A 25,256-nucleotide genomic window follows, 5' to 3' on the forward strand; every position below is an offset into this window, starting at 1 on the left:
GAAATCTGATTCCCTTTTAAAAGAATTCCTTTAGATACTGCTTTAAGAAAAGACTGTAGGGGCAACACAGTCACAATCATGAAGACCAGGCATTTTTTTTTTTAACTTTTTATTTTGTATTGGGGTATAGCTGATTAACAAACAATGTTATGATAGTTTCAGGTGAACAGTGAAGGGACTCAGCCATACAAATACATGTATCCATTCTCCCTGCTCCCATCCAGGCTGCCACACAACATTGAGCAGAGTTCCATGTGCCATATAGTAGGTTCTTGTTGGTTATCCATTTTAAATATAGCAGTGTAAGACCAAGCACTTTTAATTATTTGTTTTAAAGATATCTTTAAGATTAACCAGATACGTAAAAACGTGTGTTCAAAAATGTTCATTCTACCACTTAATGTTCAGTTCAGTTCAGTCACTCAGTCGTGTCCGACTCTTTGTGACCCCATGAACTGCAGCACGCCAAGCCTCCCTGTCCATCACCAACTCCCAGAGTCCACCCAAATCCATGCCCATTGAATCGATGATGCCATCCAACCATCTTATCCTCTGTCATCCCCTTCTCCTCCTGCCCTCAATCTTTGCCAGCATCAGGGTCTTTTCAAAGGAGTCAGCTCTTCGTATCAGGTGCCCAAACTATTGGAGTTTCAAAGTATCAGAACTTAATGTTCATGACATATTTTAAAATATGTATTACAGAGCAAATTGTAAATATGACATCAGTTTCCATCTTCTTCCCCACAACCTCCCACAGAAAGTAGATGGAGAGGTAGAGTGGAAAGAGATTTGGAAGTCAATGTATTAACATGTTACTAGTGATTTTGCATGGAAATGGGTGTTGTGGTTTTGGTGAAGCTATAGATGATTTTATTTTCTTCTTTTCACCCATTTATATCATTATTTTCTGTTATGTATTAATTAGAATCAGGGTAAAAAGTTTTTTTTATTTGAAATTGAACTGTGATGGCATTCCTCTTCGGCTTGCTTTACAAATAATTTTAGTGTGACTCTATCTAAGCATGGACTTGGATAAAGAAAAGGAAAGCAACGATAGTGAGAAATGTCTTGAGATCAGTATTTCCTGAAAGGCAGAAGGGAAGGTGATGAGGGGAATGAACTGAAACTCCTTGAAGAAGGAGAGACAAGTATGCACCAAGTATGTTGGTGAAATTGGAAGGGTGAATCCATAATTATTGGAAGTCTCTCATTAACACACACATAATCTTCAACTGTGCAAATGCTGCCTTAAGGCAGAATTCATTATAAAATACTGATTTATTGTTCTTGTAAATGTATGTTGGAATGTAAGCATCCATAGCTCCAAAAATTAGATTTCCAGGTTAAAAAATGAAACCTTTCTTTCTCATATTCTAAAGGAATGAGACCTATGACTCTTCTGTCTTAAGCTTTAAAGAATGACAAGTCATTCCTTATATGATTCTTATGCATAGATATTTTTACATTGAAAATAATTTTTGTATTTAATATTACATTTTCTATTTCTAATTTATGAGATATACTTAAAAGTGAGTGTCAAACTTGTTATTATATTTTGTATTTGAAGCAGATTACTGAATATAGTTTAGAGAAGTAATACTGCATTCTCTCATTTAATTTTCCTCGTAAATTTTGCCTTGTCTATTTAATTTACAGAACTGCTTCCCAAGTTCATTTAATGAAATTTTCACCAGATGGAGAATTTTTTGCCACTGCTGGGAAGGTAATTTGTGAAAATACTATTATCAAGTTGTGTTTATGGTGTATTTTGAAATATCAAAAAAATTTAACTTGTTTCATTATTTAAGTTGCAAACATTTTCTGTTAAATATGTTAAATAGCAAAAATTGGCTAAATATTATTATGTTAAAGGGCAATATGATATAATTGAAACAGCTTAAATCAAAGGTAGATCTGGGTATAAATTTGCCATTTACCAACTTTTTGATCTTGAGCAAGTAGTTAATCACTTTGAGCCTTGGTTTTCTGATGTATAAACTAAGAATAATAATACCTACCTCATAGGTCATGGGTCATAGTTTAGACAGTGTATGTAAAGTGGCACAGTGTCTTGGATATAGTATACTGTCAGTAATAAACTATAACTGTTATTTATGTTATCTTCTAGCTGACAGCTATATTAGACTGTATTTATAGTAAAAGAATTTACAGACTTTCTAGAAGGACATTTTTAACTTTTCTTTGTTATTACCTGTTGATTTCAGAATAGTGAATTCCCTTAAATTTTAATTATTTTAAATCATTGGTTCACAGAGCACTTTACATAAAACTAATAGTCTGAAGTTATTTTTCCCATGACTCAAATCGGCAGACTAAGAATATGAGATGTCTTAAATTCTTGGTGAGGTATTTTCTCCTAAAAATTTTTTAGGAGAAAACTAGGGCTGTTTAATCTGATTAACTTTAGTCAGCGTCAGGAATGTAATTAGTAGCTTAAGAGCAGAACCTGGTACATGCTAATCTCTCATTCTTGCTTTCCTTCCCAGATTAGGAGATGCAATTTTGATTGTGCTTAGAATATTTTGTATGGTGGTAGTTGCTAACTAGTTAATATCATTTTCTTTGAACATTCATACGACAATCTATAAAAAATGTTGTTTTATAAAATTAGCAGTATTTTGAAGTCTACTAATGGTAATACTTTCTTATTTAATATTTGGCTAAGTGAGAAAATGAACCCTTCATCTTTAGGTCTTTCCTGAATGACTTTATTTTCCATATCAAATAGTAGCTAGCATTTTCCTTGAACCAACCTTTGCAAAATACACACGTTCACATACCTTAATTCTCAAAGAACAGTTAAGGAATGCTGGTTAGAAAAGTATCAGAATCAGAGATTTTCTTAATTTTTTCATGCCCAATCCCTATGTTCCTTTAATTGGGAAGAAAAATCTTACCTTTGGTATTTGGTTTAACCTTTAATTCTGATCTGGATGTTTTTCTGTTTCTGTTTTTCCACCCTCTTAGGATGACTGTCTTTTAAAGGTATGGTATAATGTAGAAAACTGGCGGACATCTGTTACCTCTCCAGATAAAAATTCAGAAAAACAATCTGAAGGAGAAACTGACTTTTCTTTTGTATATCTGGCCCATCCTCGAGCTGTAAATGGATTTTCCTGGCGTAAAACAAGCAAATATATGCCTAGGTCAGTGGATTAGTCATTTTTCCCATGTATTAAGAGAACGTCATCTTTGTGACTTTGACCGCTTTTCTCATTTTGAGAATCCATTGCTATAGGGTTTTTGCCCATGAAGATTCAAGTAGTACTAGATAGCTCCTGGACTGCAAGCCTCTGGCTATGAGTTAACTATATATGATACTTAAGAGGAGAGCCATGTGAAAGGATAATTTACCTCTAGTTCAGATATCTTAAAGTGACAAGAGTTGTGCATCTTTTTCTTTCAGTTCTTTCATCTTTAATCATTCTCCAAATTTCTATTTGCATCAACTTTTTCATATTTCACTCTCTTTAGCTTGTCCCTTTCTATGTGTATCCACTGGTTTTTTTTTTTTTTTTTTTTGTAACTAAAAATACAAGCTTTATTGAGAGTGTATACCATGAGACTTCAAATATTTCTTTAACTGCCTGCAGCATCTTTGAGGAAAAGTACATGGGCTAATAGATTATGATGTCCTAAACTAGATATTAATTTAACCTACACATGCATGCACAAATAAACCTGTTAGTACTTCATTTGTTTCCTATAGTCTTTGTCAGACTTGATATCCCGTTGACTTTTTGCATATACTTAGTAAGTTACAGCGGAGAAGGCAATGGCACCCCACTCCAGTACTTTTGCCTAGAAAATCCTGTGGATGGAGGAGCCTGGTAGGCTGCAGTCCATGGGGTCACTAGAGTCGGACACGACTGAGCGACTTCACTTTCACTTTTCACTTTCATGCATTGGAGAAGGAAATGGCAACCCACTCCAGTGTTCTTGCCTGGAGAATCCCAGGGACAGGGAAGCCTGGTGGGCTGCCGTCGATGGGGTCACACAGAGTCGGACACGACTGAAGTGACTTAGCAGCAGCAGCAGCAGTAAGTTACAGAGGTATTGTATTACTTAATTGTAGGTAGAAATCCCTTTTTGTTCCACATGGCCATCTTCAATTTGGCCACACTATGGATCAATACAGTTTTTCCCTTATCTTTTTGTCATCTGAGAATGTCTTAAGCTGATCCATTATAGCATACTTAGATCATCTGTTAACTTTAGTTTTGCTCTTCTGAACCAGCAGAGTAAACCAAGATTTTTAAAAAAAATTATTTCATATTAAACATTCTTTTTAGAGCAGTTTAAGGTTTATAGCAAAGTTGAAGGGAGGTACAGAGATTTTCCATACAACCCTTTTCCCCACATATGCACAACCACCTGCTTTGTCAACATCCTCCACCAGAGTGGTACATTTGTTACAGTTGATGCTTACATCAACACATTATTATCACCTAAAGTCCATAATTTACATTGTGATTCACTCTTGGTGTTGTACATTCTATGGATTTGGACACAAACCCACATATAATGTATGTATAACAGCATACATACATCATTGTTATACCTAGATCTTTTGAACAATTTTGTAGTGCGATAGTTACCATTTTTCTTACCTCTCTCCTCTAGTCTAACAAAGCATTGAAGTAGGACCTTCTAGGTACACAGATGGTTCTTCTGTTAGAAGTACGTTTCACAGTTTTGAGCTAAAGGAGAGTGGTATGGACAGTCTATATTGTTAGCAGAAGCACCCTCAGTCCACCTTCACTTTGAGAACTATTACTTTAGTACTTCTGAGACCATTGCTCACACGTATAAATATGTGTCTAGAATAGAATGAGCCATGACGTGTGTGTGCTCAGTTGTGTCTGACTCTTGGCGACTCCATGGACTGTAGCCCACTAGGCTCCTCTGTCTATAGGATTTTCCAGGCAAGAATACTGGAGTGGGTTGCCATTTCTTTCTCCAGGACATCTTCCCAACTCTGGGATTGAACCCATGTCTCCTGCACAGTCCACAGGGTTGCAAAGAGTCGGACACGACTGAGCAACTTCACTTTCACTTTTCACTTTCATGCACTGGAGAAGGAAATGGCAACCCACTTCATATTCTTGCCTGGAGAATCCCAGGGACGGGGGAGCCTGGGTGGGCTGCCGTCTGTGGGGTCGCACAGAGTCGGACATGACTGAAGTGACTTGGCAGCAGCAGCAGCAGCTCCTGCACTGCAGGTGTATTCTTTACTGCTGAGCCACTGGGGAAGCCCCGAGCTATGACATGCGTAAAGTAAAAACAGCTGTCTTCACAAACTGTCAACCTTTTAGAACTATCAGAAGTTTACATTATTCTGAAGGTTGAGTTCTGACGATATTCCAGGTATTTTCACATGCAGCTAATTAGAGCACCAGAATACTAAAAAAGAGAATTATGAAATATTGTATATTTTGAGAGAGGACAGTCACATCTGCTTCTGATACAGTTCACTCACTGTTGGCAAAAGTGATCATAGTGGAAGATACCATCAGAGGCAGGTACCTTGAACTGGGGCATTAGGAATACTTTATGACAGAAAAAAAAAACATTAATTTTTTCCGCCTGCTTATTTTATCTCTTTTATCAGCTAAATTCTACAGCATAAAGAACTGTGGTATAGAACGAGACTTTTCTGTTAGTTGTGGCGCCTTGGCAAGGTTTCCAGAGTTTCACTTTTGGATCTATTAAAAAAACCAACTGATTTCCTTTAGTTCTTTTAGTTTTCATGTTTGTTTCACCAGCTGCCTGCAGATTTATAGTAGGAAGGCTGATCCTTTCTCATGAGAGTGAAAGAGATCCCGTCAAAGACCATTGTCCTTTCTGTTACGGCATCTTAAAATTAAGATGTTCAGCCAAATGATGATGCTTCACACAAAGTGTCTGCTATCTTAAGAGGAAAAATGGGGATGTGCTTGTAATGATCATATACAGGCACTTCCCTGTTAATTAAAATGATGAATGTAGGACAGATTGGGAGGTTTGGTTATTTTCCCCACACCAACCTTCAGAAGTTGGTTTTACATAACTAGTTTTAGAACCATCTTAGCCTGTTGTTGCCTCAAGATAGGACAACTGTTGCAGACATTTACCCATCATACTGTTGCCCTATATAAGGTCATTCATCTGTATATATCATTTTCGGGTAGAGGGGGAGGGCTGTACCTGAATATGATGTGCTTATTGAAGAGAGAATAAGGTACCTTGATGAAGAAGTGAGAAAGGGAGATATGGCCTGAGCAATGCCTCAGATACATCAGGATATTTCTTCTATGCCGTGCTTATATTACCAGCCAGCTGTTTACACTATTTGTAAAGGTTTGGTGTTCTGAAAAACATTATCTGTGGTCGAAACCGTGTCCATGCTTCTGAGTTGTGCACCTTTCTAGCTTGCTTTGTTGGTCTTGTCTAAGTTCATATGCCTCTCCTGATTGCTGTCTGTTCAACTCTTTTGTCTCCTATCTTCTGCTCTTTCTTTGTAAGCCTCCCATTCTGCCATTTACTGATGGGGCACTATGAACCTTGCACTTTCCATATTGCCTTTTTGTATTTTCTTTTGTTTCTGTTATATTTGATACTATTGCCACTGCCTGTGTGTATGTAAATGTACTAGAGAGAAACAGAGGGAACGAGAGCAGGAAAACGTCAGCGGGAGACAGAGAAAAAAGGGGAAGAAAATTGAAGGAAAAAAAGGAGGGAGAGGCATAAGGATGGGAAAAGGAAGGAGAAACAGAGGGTTTGGAAAGGTAAGGAGAGGCCCGAGGAGGAGGGTACCAATGAGAGGTAGGAGAGGTGGAAAGGGAGGGTGGTTTGGAGAGGCTAAGAAGTAGAGAATTGTAGGAGAAGGCAGAGGCAGAGAAGCCCAGAGAGTGGATGGAGATGGAAAAGAAGTAGGGGAGTAGACATAGAAGGGGAGGGGCAGGGAGGGAGGTGTAAGAGCAGGGGAGGAATCTGGAGAGAGCTACCAAGACAGAATGTGTTGTTCTCCCTTTGCTTTTTTTTTTTTTAATCAGATAGGTATGTTTTAAAAACTGACTACTATAGAATATTTAAAAAAATTTTTTTCTTTAACTTATCAAGTTACTTGATAGAAACCTTCTACTGGTTTTTCTTTTTTAATCAGTTAGATATGTTTGAATAAGTTTCTATTATAGGATATTGCAACTTAAAAAAAATTTTGCTGAGTTAACAAAGACTGTCAGTCAATAGAAAGGTAGTCTTTAATAATAGAATTCCAGCTTTTGAGCTCTTGATGCACATGGGATTTATTAACATATATGTAATTGTTTTGTTATTATTTTGTGGGGTGGCAAGACAGTAAATTCACTGAAAGTCAAAAATGACTAAGGAAGGAGATGGCTAATACTTAACGGATTTTTCTGTTTTCGCACTTGACTGCTTTTGTTATATGTTAGGCAAAGACACAGTAAGTGTACTAGTTACTGTAGCTTGTTAGTGACAAGTATGCATATACCTTTACAGGAAGTAAAAATGAAGCCTTGTGAAATAATTTAAATAAATATCCACTGAATAAATCAGAAAATCTGAATAGAAGATGTCAGGTTTTTTCCTTGTTATTAACTGAGGGAGTATGATACGATCTCAGTTTTTGTTCTTTAGATGTAAGAATCTTGGATTACTGAAACAGGAACTACTGAGTTCTAGGCAGAAAATAAATGGATTAGCAAGTGTTTGCAGTGATGAAATCAAACACCCAACTCAGTTTTAATGGTTTTGACTATGTTGCATAAATGTATACTGACTTTTTTTCATTGATACCTTAGTTGTGTACATTTAAATAATTATAGAAACATTGTGGAATATGATACTGTGGGAAATTTATGTTTTCGCTTCTAAAATCCTTTTATTCCTTAGGGCTTCTGTATGTAATGTACTGTTGACTTGCTGCAAAGATAACATATGTCGTCTTTGGGTAGAGACATTTTTACCAAATGATTGTTTGCTCTATGGAGGTGACTGCAACCATTGGACTGAACCAATTAATTTAACAAATAACAGCAAGAGAAACGTTTCCAGTAAAGAACGAGTTCAGAATGCTTCAGATGTAAGTCTTTTTGTTAGATGTTTTTCCTATATGTTTTAATATCTTTTGTACAAGGCCTTTTTGTAACATTCATCTTAATATTCAAAATCATGGATAGTTATGAAAAAATATATGTCTTAGGAAATCAGTTCTCAGAAAATTTTCAGTATTTTTTTTTTTTGTCTAGCATGAAACTGCCTATAATTACAAAGTTAACCTTAGGTTAACTGATGATATCAAAAGGATGATCATACTTAGCTGAAATAACATAAAGTAAATTAAGATCTGAGAATGCAGAAATTTGACTGTAAAAATAATGTGTTATTTTTCTTTCTTTAGGGCTTAGGGTGTTTGTCCTGTCATTACAGGAATGATTACTTTATCAGATTGTGTTCTACGTTTGTTATCGTTCAAACCTCCAAGAACATGAATTACTATAGTATGGCAAAACTAAAGTCAGTTTTTGATGTTGGGGCTAATTAAACATAGACTAGTAACATGGATCCTTGAAAATAAGAAAGTGACCTAAAAATGATTTATCTTTGAATGTTTTGTATGATTATGGAAATACTGTTTCTCAAATTTAGATCGTATTGCTAGTGGCATAGAATGTAATTAAGTGTGTATTGTATAGAGACTCAACTACTGAGACTCAATCAGTGGTTATATATAGTAATAGTTGAAAGAAGTTCTTGACTAGGAATCACTTTCAGGTGATGTTGTGTTCTGTATAAAGTATTGTATCGTATGAAAGATGAGAATAGCAATATTGGCGTTGTCTGCCTCATGGATCAAATGAGGTGATTGCAGTGAAAGTGCTTTGTAAACTATGAAATATCATCCTAATGAATGGTGGTAATATTAGTCAGTGCTTTGTGGTCAGTAACCTGTGGATACGAAGAGAACTGTATAAATAGGGACATCATTTCCCACAGATGCATGGTAAACTTTTTTTTTAATTAAGAAAATATTAAATCAAAATTTAACGTATTGTGTGATGGTTTAAAGATGAGTCAGGCAGTTAAAAGTGTCAAGCTTATTTCATGTTTCACATTTGTTGTACAAAAATACTGTAAAGTACTTGTACATATAGGCTTACTTGAAATAGCATCTAACAATCATTATATCACTTATGTGCTTATAACAAAATAGATGTTAGTTTTACTTTGTTTTGCATTGTTTTTATTCTTATAGGTAAATCAGAAATTTTTTCGCAGAGGTCGGAGATCGCTTGCACTTGTAGCACATACTGGGTACCTGCCACACCAGCAAGACCCTCACCACGTTCACAGGAACGCTCCACTGCATGCCAATGCACTTTGCCACTTTCATATTGCAGCCAGCATCAACCCAGCCACAGGTAATAAAGTGCTGTTCAGAAAATGTTTTTCAGATCAAGTAGATTGATTTTTATGACCAGTAAGTTATACTATACTTATTGAGTAAGTAAAAAATTGTAGGTGATTTTCTTAGCTAACTTTTCATTATAGCCAGCTCACTGATGATAGAAAGAGTTTTGTTTACTTGTTTGGTTCTTAAGGCTGTGATTTGGTCTGTAATTTTAGATCGTGGTAAGTCATTGAGATGTTCTGTATTGGTTTATTCAAAAGTTGAGATTTGAACTAATACTTAACAAAAAAATCAACACCTCAGAATTATAATTACTGTATTGTTGTTCATATGAAACTGGTATGTTTTGTACTTAATCTTTGGAGCCATTTCAGAAATAGGGCAGAAATATTGTAGAAGTTATAACTGAAGAATTAAGAAACCTTGTGTTGTGGTCAAATATGTACTTTGAGATAGACTGAAAGATCTAGAATACCTGGATTTATCTATGAATTTGAAGACTGATGTGTTTATCATTATAGTAAATATTTTATGTTAGTTTAAAAACCAGGTGGTCACAGTTGGGCATTTAAGGTAGAACCTTAAAATATTGCTGGGAAAAAGTTAAAAATAATATTTGCACATAATAAACACCATCTATACAGGAAATATAAAGTTAACCTCCCTTCATATCTATTCCACCCTAGTCTTCCTCCTCAGAAGGAAACCACTCTAATGAATTTTTGTGTATTTTGAGATATTCTTTTGTTTGTTTATTTTGCTGCACCGGGTCTTTGTTGCAGCATGAAAACAGTTTTGGTCTGCAGGATCTAGTTCCCTGTCCAGGGATTGAATCCAGGCCCTCTGTATTGAAAGGGCAGAGTCTTAGCCACTGGACCACCAGGGAAGTCCAGAGATATTCTTAAACATAAATCAAGCACAACCTATTTACATATAACACACTGGATTTGCAGTATTGCATTCTTCGAGAAACATAGAATGAATACAGTCCATTAGTTACTTGAATCGAAGTGAGAAGTTCATAGAATGAATACAGTCCATTAGTTACTTGAATCAAAGTGAGAAGTGCTTTGATAAGTTAAAAGTTCAGAGATACCTGTGGTAGGAATAATACCTGTGGTATTTGCCTTTTTTTTTTTTTTTTTTCAGTTTTATTTGGTTAATAACAGTCCCAGCACTAAAAGAATCCATGAGCCAAGAAAATGTAAATGGGAGAATATTGAATGATTTTTATTGAAAATTATATTATTACCTTATCAAAAAAGATATATTGTCAGTGCTTATAGTATCCAGAGGAAGCTCTGAGGTCAGTGGAATAATTTTAAAAGTCTTTGTGAGTAAAAGACAGTATTTTGAGAATAAAGAAAGCTTGAATTCTCACTTTAATAGAAAAGGCTGTAGCATCTTCTTGACTACCTTACAATAAGGAAAACTCTTAAAACCTTTCTTCAGATTGTAGGTCCCCAAGAAAAGTTCATACATTTAGGGAAAATCAAATAAAAATAATAACTTTAGGAGCTATATTAGATTCTGTGGAGACTTTCTTGCCTTAAATTAGGTCTGTTAGAATGACCTTTCTGCAAGGCCAGAACTTATATATGTTCAATAGAAATAGATACAGGAGAGAAGTTCATAATATTATGTTCTCTTAATTCTAGCTCTTATACCCTCTCCATGATTATTTCTCATAAGAAATGATTTTACCAAATTTTTTGAGTGAGGTCAGAAGGCAAAGGAAATGTGGTTACTTTTCAACCAGAATGCTTCTGCTAAAAGTCAGCCTAAGCCCCTCCTTATTTGTGTACTTAACAACTAGGCCTGTGATCTACTTCAGGATTACTTATCTCTTCTGGGTTGATTTGTAAGTTGAAAATCAGAAATTCCTCCCCATGAAGTTTCTTGGGGACAGTTTAAATCCCCAACACTATTGTGTATCCACCTAGCAACAGTGCAATTGGTAGTTCAGCCCCTCAAGGCTTTTATTGTGTGTTTAGTGCCATGTAGGAACTGGAGATACAATAATGATCAAGATGTTATTGATCATTGCTCATATGAAGCATATAACCAGGTAGGAGATAGATAAATACTAATTAAACAATTATACTAATGAATATATAATTATAAACAGAGCTCTTGAATTAGATAATATCCATCAACTCTTAGAACCACTTCCAGTAGAAGGGGTGGGGAAAAGATTCATTTATTCTTTCCTTTATCCCCTATAATACTCTTTCTGTTGGTGTCCAGCAATAGACAGTGTTTGAACAAATAATTCAAATTATTTATATTTCCTATTTTTTAAAATCAGCAGATTTGTTCTGAACCTTCCCTAAATCTATTCCAGCCTGTACTGTTCAGCAGACACCAGCATGATTTAGATTTGGACTTTAATAATAATAGAAAGATCTTTCTTTACCTCTATTATGTAAGAATTGTCATTTTTTACAATTTACTCTGAATTTGTACTTCAATATACTTCACTTAGCAATGATTTCAAAAGTAATACCAAGGGATCAGATTTTGTTTTGTTTTTTAGCTGAGTTGGCTTGTCTTGAATGATTTTCTTGAATATAAGAAAGGAACCTCAGTTTCATACTATCTGATTTCAATCTTGATGCTAATAAATAAACAGTATCTATTGCAGTATCTATCTTAGGATTAGATAGGTAGGTCATGAAAAAAGTTAATATGTCAGTCTCTTAAGTAAAAGAAAGTTGTTGCTATTGAGGTAAACATATCACTGGTCCTTTGACAACTTGATGACATTTTTAATGGTAGATCAGGTTAAAATATGTTTCTAATGAGTTTCTGTATAAATTAAGAACACTATTCTATTAACATGTCTACAAATTATAGATAGGTTTCTTAATGAGAGCATTTTATAATTGTAGAAAAATACATGTGTGTATATATAAGTAAGTTATGGTATGTGACTTAGAATGTATACTTTTCTGTCCTTTATAATAAGTATATTAAATACACCATTTAAGTCTGTTTTTTCATTAGTAATAATTGTGGGAACCATTATATTGTGAGTCTCACAGATTAAATAAAATGTGTTTTATGTGCTAGCATGATAGAAATTATAACTTTGATTTTTTTCTTGTTCTTTGTAGACATTCCACTTCTTCCTTCTATTACCTCTCTGAGTCTAAGTGAAAATGAAGAGAAGAGTGGACCTTTTGTGGTACACTGGCTAAACAATAAAGAGTTGCATTTTTCTTTGTCCATGGAAGTCTTTTTACAACAACTTAGAAAAAGTTTTGAGCAACCATCTTCTGAGACCAGTGTAGAAGATTCTAATCAGGCAGATGTAAAATCTGATGAAGGTAAAGCTTTAAGAAGGGTAAAAACTATGACGTTTTGTTTAAGATAGCGAAGATTTTTATATTAGCGTAGCACCAGCAAATGGCAACCCACTCCACTTTTCTTGCCTGGAGAATCCCAGGGGCAGGAGAGCCTGGTGGGCTGACGTCTATGGGGTCACGCAGAGTCGGACACGACTGAAGTGACTTAACAGCAACAGCTACTGTTAGAAATAACCTTCAGATTTCAGTGGCATAGTACACATTTGGACTAGCTCATGATAATCCAGTATAGACGTTTTTGTTCCAAGTGTCTTACTTCCTGATGGTAATGTAGGGATTTAGAATTCTCCATACTTACGCTTCTGTGGGCCACTAGGGTCTTGCTGCTCAGAGGACTATCTGAGCAGCAGATAGTAGCAGACTAGTAGCATTGGCATTATTAGGAATGCACAATCTCATGCTCCACCTGGAGCTGCTAAACAAGAATCTGCAATTTAGTGAAATTCCCAGATGAGTTGTATGTATATTAAAGTTTGAGAAGCAGTACACTTAGGGCTTAAGCCCTACATTCAGCTTCTATTCATTCAGCCTCAGTCAAGTAGAGAGAGAGAAATCAAGTGTTTTCTAAATTACAAGTTTACATGTTCCCCTTAAAAAAAAATTAAACAGTACCATCATGTATAAAGTTTCCATATTGTTAAATTTGATGAGCGTTCTTCCAGATTTTATTTTTTTCTATGCTCATGCAAGTATATATAAAGGTAGTTTCTTTTTAATTGTACTATGGGATTTCATTTTTAAATGAACATAGTGTTCTGTAGCTTGCTTAAATTCAGTATTCGGCACTTTTCTTGCTCATTAATTTTAACAGCTCCTGAGTCAGGAGACTCAAGAGAAAACTTAAGCGTTTTCTTTGTTGATACACATTTAAATTGAGTTCAATTGTTTCTCACTATATACTGATAATGGTAAAATCATGCGTCTCTTTATCTTTGTGTGAATTTTTCTATAGGGTGGATCCCTAGATGGGGAATTAGCATATTGCGTAAGCATTTTTAAATTTCAGTAACTTTTGCCAAGTTGCCCCCCACCCCACAGGAATGTTTTACAAGTTCATGTTCCCTTTAAGTAAGTAAGTGTTAGTCACTCAGTTTTGTCTGACTCTTTGTGCCCCTTTTACCTATTTTCAAGTTAGTATTAGTCCTTCTACTGCTAATCCAGTGACTCAGCCTTTTGGGCCTTCTGATTACTGAGTTAACTCCAGTGGCCTTATATTCCTGGAGCAAAATTATTTTTAAAGGGAACCCCATTTCCTGTTTATATGAAAACATGTTTTTCATTTTGAATGCATTTGTAAAGATAGATTAAGAATGCATTTCTTAATTTATAGTAGTAGCTTGATTGTATTTATATGGTTTATGAACTCTTTTGCTTATAGAGATTGATGACAGTGTTGATGATCTGAAAATAAATCATGAAAAGAAGGAATTGGGTGGTGATAAACTGGTACCAAATTCAAGTTTTGTGCCATTACCATCATCTGCCATTGATCATCAGATTGAAGTACTTCTGTCTGAATGGAGTAAAAATGCAGACATGCTATTCAGTATTCATCCCATGGATGGTTCTTTGCTGGTTTGGCATGTGGATTGGCTGGACGAATACCAGCCTGGTATGTTTCGTCAAGTACAGGTATTATTTTTATGATCTCTGGAGAGCTGCTTTTTGTTAAATGTGGGTACTGTTTTGTAAAACCTCTTTATATAGTTTCATGCCTTCTGATGCTCACATTCTTAATTCCAGGTGTCCTTTGTTTCCAGAATTCCTGTAGCTTTCCCCACAGGTGATGCAAACTCTCTCTGTAAAAGCATAGTGATGTATGCCTGTACCAAGAATGTTGACTTGGCTATTCAGCAAGGGAAACAAAAACCTTCCAGCCTGACACGTTCCACGTCAATGCTTATCTCTTCTGGTCACAGTAAATCAACTAATAGTTTAAAATTAAGTATTTTTACTCCTAATGTTATGATGATTTCAAAGCATGCTGATGGCTCCCTGAATCAATGGCTTGTCAGTTTTGCCGAAGAATCTGCTTTTTCTACAGTTCTCAGTATTTCCCACAAATCCAGATACTGTGGTCATCGCTTTCATCTTAATGATTTAGCTTGTCACTCAGTATTACCATTATTGCTGACAACGTCGCACCATAATGCATTAAGGACACCAGATGTTGATAACCAAAAGCAACCCGATGATGCTGTGAATATTGAAGAATGTCCTTCGGCACAACAGAATAAAAGCACTATTGACATGGCCTTTCAGGATCCCAATGCAGTTTACAGTGAGCTTATTCTTTGGAGAGTTGATCCAGTTGGGCCATTGTCTTTCTCTGGAGGTGTTTCTGAGCTTGCCCGGATTAATTCTCTTCACGTTTCTGCATTTTCCAATGTGGCATGGCTGCCCACTCTTATTCCCAGTTATTGTCTAGGTAAGCATTCTGATTTTTACTTAAGAACTTTAGATTTTCTGACATTGTTGCTTAAAGGTTAAATTTTAAATGTTTTTTAAATACATCTAGGTGCATATTGCAATTCTCCTAGTGCGTGCTTTGTAGCAAGTGATGGACAATATCTGAGATTATATGAAGCAGTTATTGATGCCAAGAAGCTTCTATATGAGCTTTCCAATCCTGAAATTTCTGTAAGTAAATGACTTTTGAAACTACGAATAAAATATGATGTGTTTAAATAGTTAATTTATACTTAGCAATTTCTAGGATTGTAATATAAAATTTATAATTAAATGTGTTTTTAGTTATTTTTTACACATTTACATTATAGTCTTAGTGATAGTCTTATAGTGATCCCAGTCCCTTAAAAAGAAACCATGTCTTTCATTCATTCCAAAAGTAGAATCTAATGTCCAACAATATGTAGTACTTCCTTCTGTTGTTCAGCTGCAAGTCATGTCTGACTCCTTTGTAAGCTCATGGGCTGTGGCCTACCAAGGCTCCTCAGTGTGTGGGATTTCTAGGCAGGAATACTGGAGTGGGTTGCCATTTCCCTCCCCAGGGAATCTTCCCAACCCAGGGATCAAACCCATGTCTCTTGCATTGGCAGGCAGATTCTTTACCACTGAGCCACCAGGGAAGTCCCATAGTATTTCCTGGCTCAGAGATATATGGGGACTTCTGACAGTATATTGCTGAATCATGTTGGTTCATCTGTAGGTTATTTCTGAACAGGGGAAGCCGAAATAATAAGAGTGGCATTTTAATCTTAATCAAGAGAAAAAAAACTTTCAATTTGGTTGTACTACAGGCAGGAGTTGCAAAGCTTTTGTCTTAGATTAGAAGGCACTTCCTCCTGTTCCCAACTGATGGCAAACCCCCATCTCCATTGCCTCAGCACCTTCAGCAAGCCAATATTTCCATTCTTTTGGTTTCGGTGTTTTTAAGTATGCCCCGAGATAACTTTTAGCCATACTGAGCTTGTTGTTTAGGAGATTCAAGCCGTCTCCTCAACTACCAATTAATGTCTGTTAATGCTCTGGTTACAGAATTGCACAGGTTATCAGTAGTCTGCTCCTATCTTTTTTTGTTTTGTTTTATTTTCCCCTAAGTTATTTTACAGAAGACAAAGTTTTTTTTTTTAAAGCATACAGTGTTATACTAGCAACATATTTCTTGAGGGTCTTCTATTTTTCAGGAATTGTTTTTAAGTGCTGGGAATTTAGATGTGAACAAAACAGACAAAAATCTCAGCTTATATTCAGTGAAAGCATATAGAAAAAAGGTCAAAATATATTAATAAATACTTTGGAGAGAAACAGTGTTGCAGAAGTAGTAGGGAGTGCCAAGTAAAGTGCTGTTCAGGGAAAGCCTCACGGAAGTGGTACAGTTTGAGCAAAGACCTAAAGGAGATGAAGGAGCTACCTGTGTGGATATTTAGAGGGAAAAGTATTTCAGGAAAGCAAATGTAAAGATCCTCAGACCAGAGCATGTTTGGTAGGTAAGGATCATCAAGGAGGCTGTTGTGGCTGGTGTAGGATAAATGAGATGGAAAGTAATAAAAAATAAAGTTAAAAAGTTAGCCTGGCCTTTGCAGTAAAAGACCTCATTGGCCATTGTAGTTACTTTGAATTTTACTCTGAATGACATAGAAACTGGTATAAAGAATGACAGTGATATGATTTGACTTAGGCTTTAAAATATCACTGTTTGCTATATAGATTAGACATGGGAAGCAGAAGTGTTATCAGAGAGACCAATTCAGGAAGCTATTACAGTAGTTTAGGAAAGAGTAAAAGGTGGTTAGAATGTAGCAAGTGGTGTGGTGATAAAGAGGATAAGAACTGGTCAAATCGGGATGTGTTTTGAACATTGACTGTAAGGATTGGACTGGATATGGGGTTTGTGTGAGAAAAACAGGATAACTCCCAAGGTTTGCCTTGAGATGTGAAGAATGTGTAAATAGGTTTTGAGGTGCAGGGAGGATTCAAGAGCCTAACTTCAGACATGTTAATTTTGAAATGCCTGTTTGATATCCAAGAGATCTAGTAGGCTAGGGTCTGGAGTTCAGAGGGAGGCCTCGTCTGAACATAGAAAATAAGTACCTGTTAGAATATAAAGCTGTGATGCTGAATGAGATCTCTGAGGGAGAGGCTATAGTTGGAAAGTAGAAATGGTAGGAAGATTGAACCCTGGGGCATTCCATTGTTAAGGTGGGGTGAGTGTGGTGTATAAAGAAAGCCAAAATGAAGAAATTTCTAGGAGGAAGAAATAACAGATTCATATGCTGATAGATCAGGCATGATGAAGATTGAATTTAACCATATGACTTTGACAAGAGCAGTCAGGAGATGATGTGGCTCAAGAAATCACTGTTTATAAATAGTATGTTAACTTGTTTATTTAGCTTTGTTGTCAAAGTTAATGCTAAAAAGCTTCGATTCTTGGAACATTTCCATGAGATTGAAGTCAGTCTTTCATAGTTAAAAATATAAAATACTTTTTCTCCTTAACGATTACCAAACATTTCTTTTGTTTTTCTCTGTACCAACTGAGCTATATACCTCTGTTCATTCCTATGTAATTGCCTGGTAAAAATCCCAGAATGTTTATAATAAAAGAGACTTGTGAACTTACTTAGTCTCACCTGAACTTATTTATTGTTTGTCTGTTATGCCTCAAATTTTACATCATTTTATTGTTTTTTAAATTTAATTGTTTAATAAAGGAAATACCCATTTTTTCAAAAACAGAAATATGTTGGTGAAGTGTTTAACATCGTCAGTCAACAGTCAACAGCCAGGCCAGGATGCATTATTGCATTAGATCCCATTACCAAACTTGTAAGTATTATTTTTCTGGCCACTTAGCATTAATAAATAATATGTATGTCAACTTATGTTGGTATTTATTTACATTCAGCAAGGCAGAAAAACCCAACTGCTTCATGTTTTTCAAGAAGACTTCATTTTGAATAATCTTGAGAAGAAAAGACTGGGAAAAGACAGAATGTTATCTGATGCAGGTAAAGAAGAATTTTTTATGTAATGAGATATAAAATGTACAGTATGTTAGGCAGTTAATAAAGATAAGTTGACACAATGTTTCATGTCTGAGTTTAAATTTTTCCTATGTACATTTGTGATAATTTTTGTCATAAATATCAGTATCTTTTTATTCTTAAGGCAATAATAATGAAAAAATTAAAGGAGTTTGTCAGTTATGGTTTTTTAAAATACTTTAATTAATTAATCTATATTTAGCCATACTACCTGGCATGCAGGATCCTAGTTCCTCAACTAGGGATCAAACCCAGGCCCTTGGCAGTTAGAGTGCAGAGTCCTAACCACAGGATTGCCAGGGAACTCACATCAATTATGTTTTTTAAAAAAGTATCATAGACATTTTCTTTATCATTAATGTGTGAGTGCTCTTTGCATGGGAGGGGTCCTGCCCTAATAATTTGAATGATATTGACACCTGACCCTTTAAAAATCTACAATTTAAAGCATTAGCTACAAACTTAAAATTATATAGGCGGTTTTAATTAATACTTTTTTATAATTAAGCAGTTTTTAAAATGATATTAAATTTATCCTCCCAGTATTAGCTGTTATTTTAAATTAAGAAAAACAGGAAAATAAAGCTATAATATCTTGGTTATTTTGATTACAGAACCAAACCAAACTCAAAAATAACTTTACTTACCAAGGAACTGTACACTGTGTACTGTTGCTCTAAAAGTCGATCAAGACTCAAATTATAATAATAACTGCATTCTGTATTTGTTTCAGGTTATTTTTATTTTCTTGTACATCATTTCTTTACCCTTTTTCCATTTTTTTTCCTCCTTTGAGAAGTACCTTTTTGAATTCTATGCCTTTATGTTGAATGTCTAATTTCTTGCCACTGCTTTCTTAGTTTTCTATCATTTTCCCTGAGAATTTTGAACTTTGCAAAAATGCTTATAGTGCTTTTGTAACCTTTAAATACAATGATGGAAAGAAGCTGAAAATGATAAATACGGATGTAAAGGGTTATTTATATCAACAGAATGTTCTTTATTTTTCATTTTTCGTATTAAAATGTTAATAGCTGTCTATGTTAATAGCGAAATATATCATTAATACCAACAGGCAGCTCACCTAATGGATTTTCTGAAAAATTCTACCTAATTGTAATAGAGTGCACCCAAGACAACCGTTCATTGTTACACATGTGGAATTTGCATTTAAAGTCCATTCCTGTCTCATTGGGTGAGTTTTTTTTTTTTTTCTATTAGTAGACTTAGATTAACAAAGTATGTGTATATAGATTGATGGATATTTTTTTAAGCTGTTTTTATTGACAGGATAATTGCAGTTTATTGTTAATTAAGGAAAAAACAGTTTCTCAGTTTTCTTGTCCTAAAGAATCATAGGAATATGTTTCATTTTTATCTTTTATAAGGCAGTTTTGGATTATAAAATTTAGCAATTTTAATGTTTATATGGGTTCCCTCCCAGTGTTTTGGTTCTTTTTTTATGTTTTATAGATGAAAAAGTAGATACAAAAATATCTGAAGCAGCTTGGCAGCCAGAAGAACATTATTCTTCTTCTCCAGAGAAGATCCTATCCCCCTTTTCACAGAAGTATCAGGCTTGCAGAGCAAATCTCCAGAGTACCAGCAAGTTGACTCTGTCTTCAGAAATGGTTTATAGCCAAGAGTTGCATTTGCCAGAAGGAGTTGAGATAATAAGTGTTAAGCCATCAGCAGGTGTGTAAACTTTGTAAAAAAAGACTGATACATTTGGCAGTGCATGAAGGTTTACTATATATTTAAAAATAGTTGTAACTCCCACTTTTTAAATTGACACAGACGCAGAAATGGAAAGAATACCTTTCAATATCCTAAATAAAAATTTTAAATTTCTCATTATGTTTTCTCATTATGATTACTCTGGCATTTGTCAGCCAGAACTGTCTTAAATATTGATTTCCAAGACAAATTTTTATTATCCTTTGGTAAAGATGAAGTGGAAGTTTGCAGGGCAGAGTTAATAATGGAGTTGCACCTTATTTGCCAACTGATAATATTGGTAATGGCGGCCAGGAGCTCTGTGCTGTGAAGGGCTCTTAAGAGTGTAGTTCCTGATAAATATTTATCATCCTCATCCTTAGGGCAGTGGTCCTCAAAATGTGGTCCCCAGACCAGCAGCATCAAGATTGTTTGGGAAGTTGTTAAGAAGTAAGAATTCTTGGGTCATACCCTAGACTTACTGAATCATAAACTCTGGGGTGGGACCCAGCAGTCTTGTTTTGACAAACCTTCCAGGTCATTCCATTGTACAGAATTTCAAGGTATCAAGGGTATCATGAAAACCAAGACAAAAATCCATCTTTTTAATCACCTAGTTCTTTCATTTTCATAGTCATAGTGTGGATTTTTGGTCTTCTTTACTTATCACTTTTGACTAGTTACTTTGAATGCTCTTCAGTTTGCTGTGTAATCAAGCACTTAATCTTTTGTAATTGGTGAAGTTAGCAGGAGTATTACAGTGTCATGGTAAATTTTTTTAAACATTCTGAGATTTTTTTTTTTTTTTTGGTATATTTTAATAAAAGAGTCATCAGTGCAAGGAAAGTTAAAGTTTGGGAAAAAATGACTTTTGTATTGAAATTTTAAGAGCTTTTATCCTTAGCCATCGGAGAAGGCAATGGCAACCCACTCCAGTACTCTTGCTTGGAAAATCCCATGGATGGAGGAGCCTGGTAGGCTGCAGTCCATGGGATCTCGAAGAGTCAGACGTGACTGAGCGACTTCACTTTCATGCATTGGAGAAGGAAATGGCAACCCACTCCAGTGTTCTTGCCTGGAGAATCCCAGGGATGGGGGAGCCTGGTGGGCTGCCATCTATGGGGTCATACAGAGTCAGATGCAACTGAAGTGACTTAGCAGCAGCAGCAGCAGCATCCTTAGCCAAAAAAGTATACTCTTCACTACTCAATTCTAAAAAATTTTTTACAGCAAATGTAAGAGAAACTGATGATGTTTCTAAAAATAATCTTTGGTGCAAGTTGAGTTTAGAAGAAAAAAGAAGTCCTAGGGCAGGAGAAGAAATTTCTTTTGTTTGACAAAAACAGTAGCATATGATAAAAGCTTTTTTTCCTAGTCTTAACAATTTTTTTTTAAAACTGAGACTTTTGTGAAAGGATGGCTTCCCTGGTAGCTCAGCGGTAAAGAATCCACCTGCAGTGCAGGAAATGCAGGTTAGATCCCTGGGTTGGGAAGATCTCCTGGAGAAGGAAACAGCATTCCAGGATTCTTGCCTAGGAAATACAGAGAAGCCTGGTAGGCTACAATCCATGGGGTTGCAAGAGTCAGACATACTTAGCAGTGACTAAACCACCACTAAACTCTTTATTATCTTTTTAGCTCAGAGAAACTACTGGACAGTGTTAATTGTGTCCTTTTGTAGTACTGCTAAGTCCTTGAGGACTTTTAAAAAACTTACTAACACTACGTTGAAATATGCTTTTAAAATACAATAGATGTTCCATACAACATTTATATTATGATTAGTAATTTATTTTTAATAGTTTAGGATAGGGCTTGACAAACTATGGGTAACCTACTTGTTTCATAAATAAGTTTGGACATAGCCACACCTATTTGTCTATTTTTGTGTATGGCTGCTTTTGTTCTACAATGGCAGGGTTGAGTAGTTGCAACAGAGACTCTGTGGCTAGCAGAGCCTAATTATTACTCTTTGGCCCTTTAAGAAAAGTTTGCCAACGCTGATTTAGGAAATTGAGTATTTGATTACATTAAACCCAAGGAAACGTATGTCCCATCTGAGAATCTTCTCAGCATCATTTCCTTGAAATACAGCTTCAATCATGGAAGGCCCTTTTAGTGCTTAAATAATCGTAAGGCATTCACACAGTTATATTTTAAAATATTATAGAGAATTAGCCAGTGAATATTGATGAATTTTTTAAGTTATTGATATCTTTGAAATTAGATTTATAATAATATATAATGCTAGCAAAGAGCTGTGAACAGAATGCTGGATTGAAAACCAGGACTAGAATTTAGGTTTTCTAATTCTGCCTTAGTCTAGCTATTTTGTTTAGCCATAAGATACTCATTTAGTCAAAGAGTCCTTAGCTGTAAATTTTCTGAGTTCTTTTTTGGCTCAAGGTTTTGATAATAATGTCATTTTTATATACCATTTTGATGTCATTAAAAGCTGCTTACTGCTTTTGTTGATCCTTAAGCTAAATATTGGCTGTCATGTTGTTAACGCTAGTTCATGCAAAAGACTAAAACCTTTAGTACAAGAAGAGAGACATATTTAACCAAATTTGACATTTTATTAATGGATTATTTTGACATCATTTGACATTTTGTTAATGGGTTTTTTTAATTTTAGGACATCTGAGTTCTTCTTCCATATATCCCATATGCAGTGCACCTTATTTATTGGCAACTTCATGCTCAGATGAGAAAGTAAGATTCTGGAGATGTAGAGTAACAGATGGAGAATCTGCCACATCAAAGAATGGAGAAACAGATCTTACATACATTTGGGAAGAATGGCCATTACTTATTGAAGATGGACTACAGAGCAATAGCAGTATAACTGTACCTGGTAGGCCTATAGAAGTCAGCTGTGCACACACAAATCGTTTAGCAGTAGCATATAAGCAGCCTATGTCTAATAGTAGATCTTCTCAGGACTTTGTGATGCATGTAAGTGTTTTTGAATGTGAGTCTACAGGAGGTTCATGTTGGGTCCTTGAGCAGACAATTCATTTAGATGAGTTAAATACAGTGTTGGATTCTGGCATAAGTATTGATAGCAATTTAGTGGCCTATAATAAACAAGAGATCTATTTATCTAGTAAAGAAAGTGTCACATCAAACACAAAGCATTTAGTTCACTTAGATTGGATGTCTAGAGAAGATGGTTCTCATATTCTGACTGTAGGAATTGGATCAAAACTTTTTATGTATGGACCCCTGTCTGGCAAAGTACAAGAACAGACTGGAAAGGAAAGCCTGGCGTTTCCTCTCTGGGAAAGTACTAAAGTTGTGCCCCTTTCTCAGTTTGTACTGTTACGAAGTGTGGACTTGGTTTCTTCTGTAGAAGGCTCTCCACCTTTTCCTGTTTCTTTATCTTGGGTCCGAGATGGCATCCTGGTGGTAGGGATGGATTGTGAAATGCATGTGTATTCCCAGTGGCAGCCATCTTCTAAACAAGAACCTGCTACAACAGATTCATGTAATGGGAGCACTCCATCTATAACGAGTTTAATAAAACAGAGTAACTCATCAAGTTCTGGATTACATCCTCCAAAGAAAACTCTGACTCGATCCATGACCAGTCTTGCACAGAAGATCTGTGGGAAGAAAACTGCGCTTGATCCTTCTGTGGATATGGAAGATTCGGGTCTTTTTGAAGCAGCTCATGTTCTTTCCCCAACTTTGCCTCAGTACCATCCTTTGCAACTTTTGGAACTCATGGATCTTGGCAAAGTTCGGAGAGCAAAGGCCATCTTGTCACATCTTGTCAAGTGCATTGCCGGGGAAGTCGTGGCTTTGAATGAAGCCGAATCTAATCATGAGCGCCGCCTTAGGTCTCTCACCATCAGTGCTAGTGGAAGTACTTCTAGAGACCCCCAGGCATTCAACAAAACTGAAAATACAGACTACACAGAAATCGATTCCGTCCCTCCACTTCCTTTATATGCCTTACTTGCAGCAGATGATGACAGCTATTACTCATCCTTAGAGAGATCTAGTAATCAGAGTACCTTAAATAACTCAAACCAGTTGTCAAAAGAAAATTATGATGAGCTTTTTCAGATGCCAGCTTTAGTGACTGATCGTCATGTGTTAGAGGCAGATGAAGAAAATACAGAGCCTGTGGTTATTGACCTTTCACAATACAGTCCAACTTACTTTGGTCCTGAGCATGCTCAGGTTCTTTCTGGCCACTTACTTCATTCTAGTTTACCAGGACTCAGCCGGATGGAGCAGATGTCTTTGATGGCTTTAGCAGATACAATTGCAACTACCAGCACTGATATTGGAGAAAGCAGAGACCGAAGCCAAGGTAAAACTAAATTGGGTAGAGGATTAGAGGAAAAACTGATGATAATATTTTTACTTATTTTTTTCACAGAAAATAATCTTAAATAATTTTTGTAAAAATGATAGTCATAAAGGTTTATTACCTCATCATCGTTGCCTTCACAATAGTTTTAACTTGAATATATGTTCTTTATCCCATAAGTTACAATACTCTGAGAAAGTGCACAGAGATTCATTATGCCAATTCATTTTTACCTCTCTGCTTAATAACAAAAATCCAGTCCATTTTACCTGTCTACTTAATAACAAAAATCCAATCCAATCCATTACTTTTGAGTTTAGTGAAAGTTAACATTTTTAACAAACATCTTAGATACCCCAAAATAAAAGTGTTTTATTTCTCACATCATGGCAATTCACTATTAACTTGGGTTTTTGAATATTGAGGTTTTTAAAAATTACCATTAATGTATACTCCTTCCTAGAATAACAAACAAACCTACTAAAATTAGGTCTTCCCCTCACTCGGCATTTTTTATTTTTAATTTCCTGAGTTATGAATAAAATTCATAAAATTCTCATCAGATTTCAAGTAAGATCTGAAATTAACAGCCTAGCCTTAAGTACCAGATATAGGTCCGTAGGATGCACCCTTTGAACTTTGCTTGAAAGGAGAATGTAGGGTAATTTTAAGAAAACAGAATAACGATAATAAAAAAACTTTAAGAAAAGTTGGTTGTAAATTACAATATTAAATATTACTAGTAGATATTATTTCTTGATCTGACTATATTACAACTGTTTGTTTTTCTTCATGTAAAGTAAAAATCAGGTCCTGCTACCATGTAGCCATTTCTTGTAGTGTTAACAGTTACTGGATGGGGCATATGACTTGGATCAATATGGAAAATATTGTACCATGTA

The 25,256-nt window shown here is 35.4% G+C and overlaps 1 protein-coding gene across 8 annotated transcripts in view; it reads left to right on the forward strand.

Annotated features, from left to right (window-relative positions):
- The window catches only part of DMXL1 (Dmx like 1), a 126,863-nt gene that overhangs the window by 29,383 nt on the left and 72,224 nt on the right, over positions 1-25,256 (forward strand). For 7 of the 8 annotated variants that reach the window (XM_027546940.1, XM_027546941.1, XM_027546942.1 and 4 more), the window contains exons 6-18: positions 1,657-1,723; positions 2,989-3,167; positions 7,918-8,107; positions 9,281-9,446; positions 12,553-12,765; positions 14,183-14,436; positions 14,548-15,232; positions 15,323-15,444; positions 18,007-18,096; positions 18,176-18,278; positions 19,390-19,509; positions 19,788-20,009; positions 22,669-24,354. In XM_027546940.1, the coding sequence (XP_027402741.1) occupies positions 1,657-1,723; positions 2,989-3,167; positions 7,918-8,107; positions 9,281-9,446; positions 12,553-12,765; positions 14,183-14,436; positions 14,548-15,232; positions 15,323-15,444; positions 18,007-18,096; positions 18,176-18,278; positions 19,390-19,509; positions 19,788-20,009; positions 22,669-24,354 (4,097 nt within the window). Of the gene's footprint in view, positions 1-1,656; positions 1,724-2,988; positions 3,168-7,917; positions 8,108-9,280; positions 9,447-10,645; positions 10,743-12,552; positions 12,766-14,182; positions 14,437-14,547; positions 15,233-15,322; positions 15,445-18,006; positions 18,097-18,175; positions 18,279-19,389; positions 19,510-19,787; positions 20,010-22,668; positions 24,355-25,256 lie in introns of those variants that run through there. The other variant, XM_027546948.1, reaches the window with a different exon arrangement.

The sequence above is a fragment of the Bos indicus x Bos taurus genome, chromosome 7 (assembly GCF_003369695.1).
Source record: "Bos indicus x Bos taurus breed Angus x Brahman F1 hybrid chromosome 7, Bos_hybrid_MaternalHap_v2.0, whole genome shotgun sequence".
NCBI classification, from domain to species: Eukaryota; Metazoa; Chordata; class Mammalia; order Artiodactyla; family Bovidae; genus Bos; species Bos indicus x Bos taurus.